The following is a 15366-nucleotide window of genomic DNA, read 5'->3' as shown; positions in this document are numbered from 1 at the left end:
AATTTAACTAACTTAGGCCAGAATTTACACACAGTTAACATTTCAAGGGTTGCGCCAGATGAAATGGTTCTAATGTAGAAGTAAGTTACAACTTAACATTAACACAGCTCTACGGTTAAATTAGCGAGATTAAATTTATCGTGTAGTTTGGACTTTGCACCCTAATTCAAAGGTATACTATGCAAGATTGTCTGTTACTATTTGTAAACGCAGAGTGAGGATTTAAGGCAGAACTTAACCAATTACCAAAGTGGATGGAGGGAATTAAATCAGAAGAGGTTAAATCTCCAGCAACACCTGTAGTATTTAGAACAGCTTTATTGCAAGACCTATGCATTTTGGCTTGTGGTCCTCCAGGATGACCCTGACGAAGGCCACAAGCCGAAACGTGTTGGTCGTGCAATAGAGCTGCTCTAAATACTGTGTAGTGATGTTGGAGATTCAACTGCCTGTGTTACTGTTTGCAAAACAAGCTCACCAGCGAAAGTGAGAGTAAAAGACAACCAACGATTCATTCTTGCTTGGTATTTTGCCTGCTAAATTTGCATTGTTCTGGCACCCAACCTCACCTGAGCGCTGTGTATATATATATCACAGAAAATAAGTAGAAAATAAGAAAATACAGGCAGAGGGCAGAATCTTTGCAGATAAATACAGCACTACAACACTTCTAGTGGGCCATTGTTGTATGTCTGTATAATCTTTTTTTTTTCTTTTAGGAAAATCCTGCATAGTATGTCTTTAAGAGAGAACATCTGTAAAGCTGGTGCAATGGGCTGCAGGACTATAAAAAATTCCCTTGACTGTATGACCAAATTCAGTTTTAAAAATGTGAATGTTAATATGCAGGCATGAGCCCGTTTACAGTAATAACCTAATGAAACCTAAAAATGCTCCATCAGTTCAAGCATCAATCTGTGTCTGAAGATTTGTGCACAGGAAAGAAAACAAGCCCCTTTTGCTCTGCAATGACTCGTCAGTTTCTGCCTTCGACTCTGCAACCCTCTGCAGATCCACAAATCAACACGCACACACACATGCACAAACTTTGCCGCAGGCATCTCTTGTTTCGCTCATACCTGCAGTAGCTACAGACCACAGAACCTGAGTCAGTTTCCCAACATGACATGCATGTAAATACAGACACACATACACGCACTCACCGTCATCATTCATTGGTTTACATATGAAATCTTTCCGCAAGACAAGAATTCACCCGATGACTTCACTGTCTTAACAAAACCATGTCACCTTCATCACCATCGTCAGACTGAGTCTTTCGTCATAATGTCACACCACAGTGCTCAGTTCACGTTCTGTCATATGAATTCATGCAGGAAGGTTAATCAATGTGTAACAAACAGCACTCAGGTTTGTCAGAACACAGATTTTAGCTCCAGGTAATAGACCGTCCCCGCACTGTCACAGTCTTTAGTTCTACTCATGTCACACGGCATGACTACACATATCAGTGTTTTTATGTTTGTTGCTCTGTCACTGCTTTTCCCTCAGCTGCATCGTCTTTGCAAAAGTGAAGTAGTTTTCCTGTATTTTGCTTACCTGAGGAGTGTTTGATTTAATTTCCAGGTCCTCGGAAACGAAGTGGAAAAACTGGCTTGCAAACAGAGATAAATCCAGCACTCCTCGCTTCCCCTGTCCCCCAAAAACGTGAAGCAATATTTCTGTCATTTATTTTGCAGTGTATTGTCTTTAGTTTGCTGGCTTTGTTTGAGTCTGTGCTAACAGTGTTTTGCGCCCCCCCCCTCCCAATGCTTGTGTCTGTGATGTGACCTTGTGTAACAACTCCTTTATTTCCACCTCATGTTACTGTGTTGCTGCTTTGTTATGATGCTGCTGCTGCATCAGTAACAAGCACAATGTTGTGAGAAACTCTTGAAAGCGATGTTGCTTCAAGAGGAGTTTTGTCATGTGAAAACAAGTGTTGATGCATTGAACTGGACATGTGGTTTTAAAGTTCAATTGCAGGACATCTTTTTATTTTAAATTTCATCTATTCATACTTGCTTGATTTAAAAAATCTTTGTTTTGTCATTTTAATTTTCTAGATCGCTCATTTCATTTCCTTTGTCCAGATCATTGTGAGCACTTACATCCTGTTCACTCCTGTGGTAAATGTTAAATGACTTGCAGTGCAAAATTGATTTCTCATACAGTGCATTCTCTATAAGCTCCAAGGATGCCATCCTCCTGTATGTCATCACTCGTCAGCCTGCCCCAGCACTCTTGGAAAGTCTCTCTTCCTGGACTTATTTCCTTGTAATGACGACTACTCAATAAATTGCCTGTACTGATGTTTTCGTGCATACATCCATGTCCCTGTGGAGTAGTCGTCATGTGGAAATAAAGCACAAAGGGAGACAAGCTGAAGCCCTATATGTGAAAGCTTATATATGCTATCAAAGGCATTTTTCCCTTAAGATCATACTTGGCACATCACACAGATGATGTAATGCTGCTTTGTGAATCTCGGCCCAGAATGTGTTGAACACAAATCGGGGTTCACATTTTTCAAAGCCTCTATTCGACGCTCTTGGAAACTATGCCTTCAGTGTCATTTGAAATCAAAGAACATTGTTGTTGTCAAAATAGGGCCTCAGACAAGATTTGAAACTGGGTGACCCAAAGCTTTGTATTCACATTATGCATGATCTTTTCTCACTTGCCCTCCGCTCTCCTCCAGGCTCCATCTCGTCCCCGGGGTGGCGCAGAGGTTCTGTGACTCCCCGGGTCACCACCATCCCATGCCCAGGCTGCCAGCATGACATTGACCTTGGCGAGCGCGGCATCAGCATGCTGTTCCGCAACTTCACCCTGGAGAGCATCGTGGAGCGCTACCGGCAGGCGGCCCGGGCAGCCATCGCCATCATGTGTAACATCTGTAAGCCTCCTCAGCAGCAGGAGGCTACAAAGAGCTGCATGGACTGCAAGGCCAGCTACTGTAATGAGTGCTTCAAGATGCACCACCCCTGGGGCACGCCCAAAGCTCAGCATGAGTATGTTGGTCCCACCACCAATTTTAGGCCCAAGGCAAGTACCGTCACCACCTTATGAAGGCTTTATCTTGCGTTTTGTTTTTGGTTTTTTTGCACTATTTATCTGTTATGTCCTAAGGACTTGACTCAGGATAAACAGGAAGTAGAAACCTGTTGGCTTTTTTAACGATCTAGCCACTACAATAAAGGTTTTAAATGTAATTCCTCCTCGTTTCCCACATTTTTGGAGTGCCTGAATTAACTTAACTGTGAGCACCTGACACAAGTTTTTGACCTATCTTTGATTATACAGAGCAACCAGTCATCCCTCTCCTTTACCTAGATTTTGTTTCAGTTGGACTATGAACATCTCTCAGGAGATAAATCGTCGCATGACTCATAAACAAACATTAGCATGTACAGATTAGTCTTTGCTCAGTCTTTAAATGACTAAATGAGCTTTGAGAAGTAATCTGCTCGAAATTGTTCACTATCTGTTTTTTCTAATGATTAATTTCTCATCAGGAATATCTCATTTGTGTTAGTTGGCCCTTTGATTAGTCAACGTGTAAAGCCCCCCTTTACTCAGAAGTGTTTTTTCTTCTGTTGTGCTTCCTAAAATGTCTTATCTTGATTATACTGGCTTGTATCTGTGCAAAGTTTATCATGAGAGAGTCGTTTTCACATTCCTCTACTAAAGGTGCAAAGCTCGTGCACTTTCCCCAAAATCTTATTTAAGCATATGCCTGGTAAAATAGATTAGGGACATCACTAATATGAAAAGCCAAATGCTGTCTGATGGGAGAACAGACTTTGGCTAACACCGTCAAAGAAACCTGAAACCTCCAGCGCAGAGCAGACTTGTCAGTACAGAGGGCAGAGACGGTAGCAAACATAGTAGAGTGTGCAGTTTTGGGATGTAAACTGAACCTGAGGCTTCCTTCCACTATTTTTAACTATTATGTGGAAAAAGCATGTCAAACAGAGCAATAATATTAGTGTAAAATTGTGTCTAGAGAGGGATTTTAATATCTTAAATCATACAATATGTATGTTTAAGCAAATGTCGCCACTTTGACATAATCTAATATATGAGGAGTTTAATTCATTATATACCACACTTTTCTCTGTATCTTTCTCTGTGACCACTAAATTGATTGGAAAGTAGCTGCCTTTGTCAATATATTGCATTGCTCTGTCTAATCCGTTTGTAGATCAAACAGTGAAATGCTGTCTCTGATAATTTGAGGATGAGGATCTTGGCAGTTTAAAAAAAAGTGCTGATTTAAATGTATTTTAAGATCCTTCAGGAAGTGGGTCACAGAGAGTTGTCTGGATGCTTTTTTTGTTAAGATTATCTTCCTGTTTCACTTCAGCTTGTTTTTTAATCACTGTAGAATTAATATGCACTAAAAGTTTTTTCCCCCAGTGGATTTTAACTCATTATGTTCTGTTTGATATTTAAGGTGCTCATGTGTCCCGAGCATGAGATGGAGAAGGTGAACATGTACTGTGAGGTGTGCAAACGACCCGTGTGTCACCTCTGCAAACTGGGAGGATCCCACGCCAACCACAAAGTCACCTCCATGAGCAGTGCCTACAAGATCCTCAAGGTACGGCGTTCAAACACGTTAGCGCTTTGAGAAAAGAGAGGTTATCTGCTATGGGTGTGTGTCAATTGAACAAACTGGAATTTGTAATGAGTCATTTGGAGTGCAACCCAATACAGTCACATGATAAAGATTAAACTGAGCTGAAACACCTTTTAACCTGGATCCTATTTTTACATGTTTTTGTGTTTAAATGACTAATAGAAACAATATTTTTTTAAAAAACTTGGCCATTATTGATCAAGAGCACTGCAGCCAGCAGCAGCTAAATAAGCTGCAATGTAAACTGACTCGCACCACCAATTTAAAATTTTAAAAATTCTTGCTTTCACCACAGACTGGATCAGATTGTTATTTAGAGTATCTGATAACTTTATGGAAAGGATCTCTAAAGAGACAGACCTTTTGTCTAACCAGAAATGGCCCCAAAATCATGATGCTCAATCCACTAGACTCCACTTAAATAAGCAGTAATTTTACCATTAAAAAACACACTTCAAAGTCAACAGAAACAAAAGAAAACCAACAAAAGCTCTCTTGGTCTGTATCTCCAATGTTCCAAGAATTGGCAAATCTGGTTTGGTTGAAATAAACCCTTAATTCACCCACTTATATGTGAAAATATGCTGGCACTCACACACACACTAAAATTACTGTTTATTTAACTGGAGTTTGGTGGGGATGGTGATTCCAGTTTTGGGCCTGTTTCTGGTTAAACAAAAGTGGATCTTAGTCCCTAGAAAAAGGTCTATCTCAGTAGAGATTCTTCCCATTGTCACACACTAAAGTGGTAAAAACAAGGACATACAGTGGATGTAAACTGAGGAGGCATAGTGCCCACAGTGGTTACATTGCAGCCTGTATTGCGGCTGCTGGCTGCAGCCCTCTCTCTCATCACTGGACCCATTTCAAAAATTGTTGTCCCCATTACTCACTTGGACAAAAACATGAGGAAAAAGGGTCCAGATGGAAAAATACCAAAGTTTCACTTTAACAAAGGCTTGAAATGGAGTCGAGGCTCAGCAAAGCAGCCTTAGAACTTGTAATTATTGATGTATTTACACTGAAATCTCCAGTAACCACCATTTTGTGAAGATATTCCATTTTTAAATGGTACAATTTACACGACTCCCAGGCAAATCGATTCTCAGAAATTTACAAAACTCAATTTAATAACAGGAAATGGAGTAAAAGCTTTTGGATGAGTAATATCTTTCCATTCAGTGGGATTAGTGCTTTAAGTATTTAACAAAAAAGCCTTAAGGAGGTGTTTTGTTGTGCTGTACCACCCACTGACTGACTGCTCTCTGGATTTGTCATCTCCTGCTGTAAAATTAATGTCTGACCTGTACCTGTGCTGGCATGCACCAGACCTTAGATATCAATCTCTCTTCTTTTGGAAACTGAAACCCAGGCAGGCTGGCTAACTGGGTTAAAACTAATTGGTCTCGCGTGTGGTCGCCAGATTTTTGCCACTCGGTAGGAATAATTTCAATCACCTTGAGTGTTTGGTTTAGCTTCTGTAGAGACAAAACTGTCAGTAGTTTATGTTTGCTATGACAGCACCAGGCAACACACTGAAACCTTTAACAGAAAAGGTTTTAAGTGAAACATATCGAATAGTAATTTAATCTTGTTGGCATGAACACACAGCTTTGTGGAGTTGATGCGGGGTGGTTCAGCGAGTCGAGGCAGAATCTGTGTGAAATTCAATCTGCTCGTCTGCGTTGACACAAACACCACAGTGCTTAATATTTAATGGGACCATTTGTTCCCCATAATTTTGTGTGCACTGTATCTACAAATTGTTGGAAGATGTAATCACATATCCTAGAATACGTCATCAGTCAGGAAGTAGTTTGGGTTTTGCACTGTCATATTATTGTGATACTAGTGTGTGCTGTTTTGCACACTGCTCCCACTGAAACTGGCTCTCACATACTAAAGGGACATACAGGGTCATACAGGACACGCTGCACATGTCCCGAACAGCTGCAGCTGCAGTTGTGAATATGATATAAGATGAGAGGAAAATGTGACCCATGTCAGAGCTCGGGAATGTGAGCACAAAGTCCCAAATCCTGCTCTACTCCTTAAAATGACACACATTTTAATGAACTTTTTTTGTGTATGCAGTGCAGATGTTGATTAAGTGACAGTCATGAAAATTATGTCTTATTTCAGGGTCCCCAGGGATCCTTAAAGTGTATAGTATTTGATATTCAAGGTCTAAAAATGTATTGCAATGTCTGGAATAATAGAAGAGGCATTGCATTTTTTCCCAGTTTTTCTGTTTGTTTTACAGGTATTTTATACCCCACAACAATAACTCTTTGATCATTGTCTAATTCCTATTTATTTGTGTGTTACCACTTGGTAGGTTTTGGTAATACACCTTGTGTGGCTGTAATGTAGGGTTAGGCAAAATAACAATAATATGTTGATATTGTGATCTTGGATTTTGGATATCATATAATCATAAGTGTGCAGTTTTCCTGGTTTTAAAGGCTTTCAGGAAATTGATGAAATTTTCTGACCTAATCACACTGTTCTAGTTGTTTCATTATTTGCCTTTGCCCACTTTGTCGTTATGTCCACATTACTGATGACTATTTATCAAAAATCTAATTGTTAATATTTTGTGAAAGTACCAGTAGTCAACCCTACAATATAGTCACAATGTTGTTATCAAGATAAATGGTCAATAATATTGTGATATTTGATTTTATCCTCATATCACCCAGCCCTACTGTGATGTACATTTTAACTCAGAAGGACGTGTTTATCCAACTTCTGATTTGAGGGCCTCAGTAAGGGGGAAAGGAAAAATGCCAAAAACATGACACTGCAAGCATGCAATGATTCGTATGAGGCGCTGTGTGAGCTTAAGCCCTATGCTCGCACTAAAAATGCCCTTTCAGAGTAAACTGCAGGAAAATTTGGATAATTATTTCAAAAGATTAAGAGAAATGGAGATAGAAAAGGTTTTAAAATGTCATTGAAGTTGTGTTTGAAAACTGTGCAGATATCTTATTTGCCATCTTAGCGCTGTGTCATTGTTTTACGGTTTGATAAACTCACTGTATCTGCTGCTGATCTTTCGTCTCCCCAGGAGAAGCTGGCCAAGAGTATCCATTACCTCATCAGCAAAGAGGACCAGGTCAGGGCTCAGATTACTGATCTGGAGCAGCTCATCAATCAGACTGAGGTGAGCTGACTCATGCTGCTGAAGGTCCTTTTTTCACTCCACTCCCAAAATTACATCTCTTAAACCCCCTTCAGATCTACACGAGTTGATAGTTCTTGAAAACAGGAGGAATGTGGTGCCTTTTCTTACAGAATACAAATATTTATATAGCTCTCACAAAACCAGTCTGTTATGTTGAGGAACAATCCCACATTATGTTTGGATGTATAAGGAAAGGTCATGAAACAAACAGTATGCAAAACCAAGGAAACACAGAATTTGCCTACCAGTTTCCCTCCTGCACGTCTGAGTTTCAGCTGAGCTTGTTCCCCTTTTTACTTTGATGCTTTTTTATTTATTTTTTTAAATATCAGTTAAAGTATGACATACTACTCGTAATAATTTTCTGAACGGTGAATTTGAATTTTACAATGTGAACTTGGAACTTTTACTTCCTTGACTGTAACCTTAAAATGGGTGTGACATACATTAAATCTTTAAACTTTTGTCCGTGTTCATATCCACTATCTGTCAAGCTAAAGTTTTAATACCAAAAAACAGCATATAGTTTAATACAGTAACTGTTCTGTCACTCTTGAATCTATACTCGTGTATGGATGGAAAACAGGATGTTGTGAGGATGATCATCCTCACAGCATGTTGTGAGGATGATCACATATTTCAGGATAATGTGTTGATGCTCTGTGACCTGACTTTACACTTTCTGAAGCAATGCTCACACTACATGTTAGCATTTAAGGAGGGATATACGATAGGAACATTTTATTTTCTTTTTACATAAAGATAACAAAACTTTCTTCTTCTTGAAGGAAAATGGTCAGCTGGCCGAGCGTAGAGCCAACGAGCACTTTGAGCGTCTGTTTGAGACTCTGCAGGAGAGGAAGTCGGAGATGCTGAGGTCAATCGAACAGTCTCGAAACAGACGTCTGGACCAACTCAAGGCTCAGGTATGAAATACCTGGACTGACTTTTATTTCTATTAAGTATCCTCTTCGTCCATGCATCATCCTTCTGCTCATCATATTTTCACCTGGAAGAAAACGAGAAATCAGGATTGCATTAAACACATGATGATTAGTATGTCGTAGGTGATTTCCTTTATGTCTGATTAGGGGTGCAAAAAGAGCCTTTAGGATGAGAGGATACTGTTCAGTACAGACTCACTTGTTTTAATCAATTTCAAAATGTTAAAGTACCCTGACTTTTCAAAATGTTTCCCAGGTGGAGGAGTACCAGGGCATGCTGGAGAACAGCGGTCTTGTGGGCTACGCTCAGGAGGTGCTGAAAGAGACCGATCAGTCCTGCTTTGTACAGACTGCAAAGCAGCTACACACCAGGTAGAGCTGGGTGACACTGACATTTTAACTTAAATGAATGAATGTTTTTTTATTGTTCATTTCACACAGCTGAAACCTTCAGAAAAGATAAGAAAGTGCAAAAACATGCCAGGATATATGTTCATAAATTGTTTTACCTCTTTGAAGTAACATTTAAAATCACATCACTTGTCAGCTGTAATTGGAATCTGTAAATTAGACAGGAGTCAACAGTAAAATTACCTATTTTTATACGTAAAGCAGACAGTGCACTTGCGCATCTCTCTGGTGTCTCAGAGCTTTCCTCAGTCAACCCGCTAACAGGAAGCTGAGCCGGGCCTGTTGGGAATCATTATTGATAGCTTTCACCACTTAAATCCTGAATGTAAACTGTTAATTTATTATTTTGGCAACTTCGTAATGATTACCAGATAAATTCACTACAAATTACAGAAGCGAAACATGATTATTTAACAGGCTCAACAGTCATAAACTGAAGTCTGTTGTAACTCATTTTGTGTTGCAAAGAGATTATTATTATTAGCGACGCCTCCAGTTTCCCAGTGGATTTCACCAGTGGGATTTGGTCTGTTTATTTTAGTGCTGAGAGCATCAATCTGATTATGTGTTTGGGTGACCGGAGTGTGTCAGGAAGACAGGGAGCCACGTGCACACAGGTTACAAACTCAAGGGCAGCTAAGGAAAGATTTATGCTGCAGTGTCCAGTCGATGCTGCGTCTTTTGCTCTAAGCTGACTAATTGATCCCCATTAGCAGCTTTGGATAATCGCAAAACCTTTTCACTCTCAAGAGCATGATACTGTGGCCTGCACACTTTTCTCCTGTCTGCAAGGATATTTAAGCCTCTTTTTCACTTATGAAAGTCATTATAAATAGATACAACAAATGATTCAAAAGTTCAACATAATAAAAAATATATTTGAACACAGTGGATGAAAACACTTGGCTTCTGAATCCCACTCACTGGCTTCACTTACAAACAAACACAGGCAGGTTATGTCCAGGCCCAGGTTATGAAATTCAATGTTGTACTGAATAATGAATGAAGGCAGGGGGTTACAGCACATGCAAATAAATGTCATATTGTCCAGTCCACAGATGTTGTATCATGTGAGGGGGATTGATTTTTGATTTGACTGACATATGGTTTCTGGAAGACAATAGAAAATTAAAGAGATGAAAGCAAAAGGCATTTACCATAAATGTGTCCTTAATGGCACAAATAAATTACGTTAGCATTCAACGATGATCATAATACAGTATTTGAGGCTGGAGACAAGGTACTGAAAGGCTTTAACAGGTGATAATTGCTGCGATTAACATTCGTGAATATTAGCTAAAAAACAAAGGAAATCCATTTCTGATAGCAACTGATTTTTCACTAAATTTAGCAGCATAAACAGCGACAAATTATTAAGCTTAGTGAGTGTCCTGCATCACAAACAAATGAATGAATTAATGAAAGAAAATAATGACTCCACTGATTTGATTGATTTAATCCTACTCTGTATGTCTGCCTTGTCTGTTTTCAGGATCCAGAGGGCCACAGAGTCTCTGAGGACGTTCCACCCTGCGTCTGACCCCTGCTTTGACGAGTTTGTGTTGGACACATCCAGAGAAGAAACTCTGCTCAAAGAGATGTGCTTTGGTGGAGGTACAACCCATTTATTTAAAATGTTTTAGGTTTTTTCATTCAAAGCTTGTGCTGTGGTTATTGAAAGATACTTCAAATGTCCATTGTCACATTTTATGACATCGCCCTACTAAAAAAGAAATCCTCAAACAAAATCCTCAGTGTACGTTAAGTGATTAAATGTTTAAGTCTTCATCTTTCTTTAATGAACATAACAATTTCATCAACATAAATACCACCAACCAAGTGTGTGCCTCTCTATGTGTATGCATCAAGTGGGAGGTCAAATTGGTTTTTTTACCAAATTGAAAGTGTTGTTTTCAAAAGGTTAAATGCTAACAAAAAGCAGAATATTTGATTAGATAAAAGCATGTTGTGAATTCTGGAAATGATTACATCTATATTGGACTTTACCAGATTCTTGAGTCGTTGAAAATGTCAGAGACAATGTTGTGAAACTACGACAACAATCAAATTCTACAAAGAGTATAATTAAATATTAGTGTCACATAATCTTTTTCTGCAACTGTGCAGAAATATCAAGTTTAAACTGCATGAATAAAAGAAAAAAACAACATATGTCAACATTATGAATGACTTTTCAGACTCTTCGGTACAGCCCTAATATTTACTGTGACACTCTGACAGTGTTATACAAAACTAGTGAGTACAATATAATTCAAATATTTTACTTTTAACCTGAATTAAAGTGGAGTGAATCATGAAACATTTACATATTTTCAGTTTTTGGTCTCCGTTTTAAGGAGTTCTGTTCTCGAACATGTTTCCACTTCAGCGTTTCCACACATCATGTCTCACAGAAACTCTTTGTTAAGAGACAAGCTGCATAACAGTTTGACCACAACAGCTGGAAAAAGTGACCCTTAGCTCATCTACAGAAAATATGGTGACGTTTTCTGCTTCTGTTCAGCTCTGAAGATGAAGCTAGTCTTTGTTCATGTGTCCTCTCGACTGTGACAGAACAAAAGAGCTTTGCCACTTTACTAAGTTAGTATAACAAAATAAGCTTTTTAAAACAAGAAATATGGTCAAACTAAGCTGTTTGTCAACACCTGTCTGTCACATGCACGGCCCTGTGAACTGTGCTGTGCTAAAAGGTCAAAGGTCATCTTTGGGATAAACACTTACAACCCCGGATACACTCAGAGTGGATTTTACTGCTCTGTGAGGCTTTTTTCCAGTCTGCTGATTTACAAAAGACCTGATCTTTAAAGGGCAGCTCAGGTAGAGGTTTCCCAGGGAAGAAAGGATACATGCTTCCTAATAATAATACCATGGATTATTCTACACCATAGTGGGTGTCGTGTTATGAGACAGAGAACAAAACGTAAAAGAAACAAGTTATAGAGGACCGTAATGTTCGGCCAACATGAACACGCATGGGTCTGATCATATTGCAGCATAGCACTCAACTGCCAGAGCTCAGGTGCAGTGTAAATCATTGCAGTGCACCAGTGATTTCAAATACAAATCTCTGTCGACCTTACACATTGTTATGGAAATACTTTTTAAAGACACCCCAGTAAATGTTGGTTGGATGGTGACAGCGTGTTATCAGACAAAAATGTCAGAAGGCAAACATGGTTATGTGATGGACTGCCTGATGTTACCACGTCTTATAACTATCCAGACAGACCCGAGTTCAAGGGACAAAAGTCTCATGATTTCAGTCCATCATGGAAATTGGTCTCAAAGGACTATAAAGGACAGAACAATTTGGTAGGTTAAAAAATGTCAGCTGACATAGCAACAGTTGCTCAATAAAAGTTTCCGCGGGCAAAGATCAAAAGTCTGAAGATAATTGAGCAGGTTGCAAAAATGTCTAAATAAGAAGATGTAAATAATCACGAAAGGGTCAGTCGGAGGCCTCGTCAATGCAGCCTTACAAAATGAGAATCACTGATGTGTCATCAAGCAGCTGGATTGGGCACGTGTGTTGCAACATTTCATCAAAACTCAGATAATCATTGTCAGATTAAAGGGGACCATCTTTGCTCATTTTCTTATTTATATATGTCTGTGTCTCAGCTCAAACATGTTTACATGCTTTAATGGTCAAAAAACACTATTTTCTTCATACCGTCTTTTGAAACGTCAGTATGAATGGTCTGTCTGAAACGCTCTACTTTAATGCCAGTTTCTTTAACCCCCCCTAACGTTAAAAGCCCACTCTGTTCTGATTGGTCAGCTTTTCTGGGTCTTTTATTTCTCTGCATCCCTGCACAGTCATTATAGCTGGCAAAATGACTAACTAAGAATAGCGACACTTTCTACTGTGAAAAATTGACCGATAAAAGCTTCTAAACCAAAACCTCTACAACCAGACATGTTTCAGCAGGAATCTTATTTGGGAGAAATTAACAACATGAGCAACCAAGAATACATGTCTTTTCAACGTTTGCATGTTGCTGCATGTAGCAAAAAATCTTGCTTGTCTCAAATGTAGGAAAAAACTTTTTTTTTTTTTTGCTCACAGGGGGTACTTTTGAATAGATTTACCTTATTATTTGAAACTTTGGCCACTTTCATATGAACATCCCTTACTGTAACATATTACAGAGCGATAAACACGTAATATGTCCCCTTTAAGTTGTTCACTTGGCCAAAATTCCTTTCATACTCCTAAATAAAGCTGGAGAATTATATATAATACATTACTACCATGTGCACTCAAACTGAAAATTACTGCATTAACATGATAGTATTGTGTTTATATTGGATCTACCTTTGTTGCATTGCTGCCTTGATAATGCATAATGATAACACTTGAGACAGAGATGGACTCTTTACTTGAGTGACATGAGGCTGCGTCTGGCCGAGGCTCGTCTCCCACGCCTTTCTGTCTAACCTGACAACATCACGTGTGTCAGTGACTTGGAGGGAGAGCAGTGCAGTATTGAATATCATTGTTGCAGATGGTGACGGTTAGTTGTGACAGTTCTTTCAGTCGTAGTTAGCCACAGACAGTTGAGTGGTATATGAGGTTTGGGGGGCATCTGGAAAAAAGAGCTCGATGTAAATGATTGTCATTCTCAATAGAAAGTGGTTTAGATTTGAGTGTCAGCCGTGCCTTCGGACTTGAGCATTCAAAAAATGTTAAAATCATTGACGGATTAAACGTTGCTGACATTGTAGATAAAGCTGAGGTCACTTTGGCGTAGAGCCATTATCCCTCAAGAGGATGCAGCTAACTGGCAGTTGTCTCAGTAACTGCTGGTGAGCTTGTGGGCTTTTGTTGCAGCACTGTTGGTTTGTTTAAAATCAGTGATGTGAGATTTATCTCTGAGGGTACGCTTGGTTCTGTCTAGACTCGTGAACTAGAAAATGCTCATTAAAAGAAGAAACCGTTTGATAATCATTAAAAAAAATACAGTCACGTTGATAGTTTGATCAAATAAATGCTTTCAAAAGTAGTGTTTTTATCTCAAAACTGTTAAGTGCAAACCAAACCCTGAATTATTTTATAGTCCCATTATCTACTCTGCGGTTTTCTATTTGACCATACAATAACCTAAGGTAAGCATTACCCTGAGAAAATCCTATCAAAAACATAATTTATCAGTCATCATCTCAATCTTAACAGTATTAAAATGACTGAATATTCATCATCACGCTACCTTAGGCTCGTCGATAATCCCCACACTGCAGAGAATGGGTTTTTCATATAAAAATGTACCCTAAACTGCTGCATCCTTTTGGGAAAGTGCTGCATGCATCTTTTTGGGTGGCTGTCATATTGATGAGTGTGTTTAATCTAAGTGGCCTGCGGGAGTTACCGAAGCTCTTAGTCTGAGCTCAGAGAGCAAAAAGAAGCTGTATGGGCAGTTATACACTGCAGTAATTTAATTGAAGTCTTGGCAGATGATGCAGCAGTGAAGTACCACTATAGTATCTCTGGACAGTGCCCGGAAGCACTTATACATCCATTATACAGGAAACTGAAAACACACTCATGTATAGTTCTGAAAAACCTGAGGCTGAAGCTTAAATCTGAACTAAATGCAAAGATGTTGCCGTTATGTGTTCTCCTTAATGAGAGCATCTCGTCCTCTTAACATGCATAGAAAAACATACATCATATTGTCAAGTTTTGAATATGACGCCGTCCATCCTGTTAGTGTTTAATGCTGCATGTGTCAGATTTTTCTCATTGCCTTCAGCTTGTCCATGCTTTCTAGTCATATCTTCCCCTCTTGGATAATGACGTGTTTGTGCGCTCCCGTGTTAACCCAGCTGTGCCCCTTCTGCACATTTTGACCTCATGCTCCGCTTCTTGAGACGCTGTGAAAGACTGTGTTGTCAAATGAAAATGCCCATTTGTGGTCCATTTTAATTGGGGTTTCCTCAAAATGTCAGGCTGAAAACAACGATTCTCTCATTTATTTCCCATACAAGACAGTTTAAATTTAATAAACGTCTTAAAAGATATGTAGAAATTAAACTTCAGTCGTCTCATATTTGTAAAGGGAGTGATGGAATGAAAAATGACCCAAGAGAAAGTGGTTTCCTGCAGTGAAACTTGGCCTTGTTGCCGACTGTCTGGCAGCAGCCTGTATGTATGTGAT

General features: G+C 39.2%; 1 protein-coding gene across 9 annotated transcripts in view; it reads left to right on the top strand.

Annotated features, from left to right (window-relative positions):
• trim36 (tripartite motif containing 36) overlaps window positions 1-15366 on the top strand; it is a 42534-nt gene that overhangs the window by 14393 nt on the left and 12775 nt on the right. For 6 of the 9 annotated variants that reach the window (XM_088076658.1, XM_088076657.1, XM_088076659.1 and 3 more), the window contains 6 exons: window positions 2702-3048; window positions 4460-4606; window positions 7716-7811; window positions 8621-8758; window positions 9033-9148; window positions 10680-10801. In XM_088076658.1, the coding sequence (XP_087932784.1) occupies window positions 2702-3048; window positions 4460-4606; window positions 7716-7811; window positions 8621-8758; window positions 9033-9148; window positions 10680-10801 (966 nt within the window). Of the gene's footprint in view, window positions 1-1587; window positions 1669-2701; window positions 3049-4459; window positions 4607-7715; window positions 7812-8620; window positions 8759-9032; window positions 9149-10679; window positions 10802-15366 lie in introns of all 9 variants that reach the window. The other 3 variants (XM_088076655.1, XM_088076654.1, XM_088076656.1) reach the window with 1 other exon arrangement.

Source organism: Plectropomus leopardus, chromosome 4 (genome assembly GCF_026936395.1).
Source record: "Plectropomus leopardus strain MGB_pleo_1.0 chromosome 4, ASM2693639v1, whole genome shotgun sequence".
Lineage (NCBI taxonomy): Eukaryota > Metazoa > Chordata > Actinopteri > Perciformes > Serranidae > Plectropomus > Plectropomus leopardus.
The sequence above is the reverse complement of the archived record's forward strand: the minus strand, read 5'-3'. Positions and strand labels throughout refer to the sequence as shown.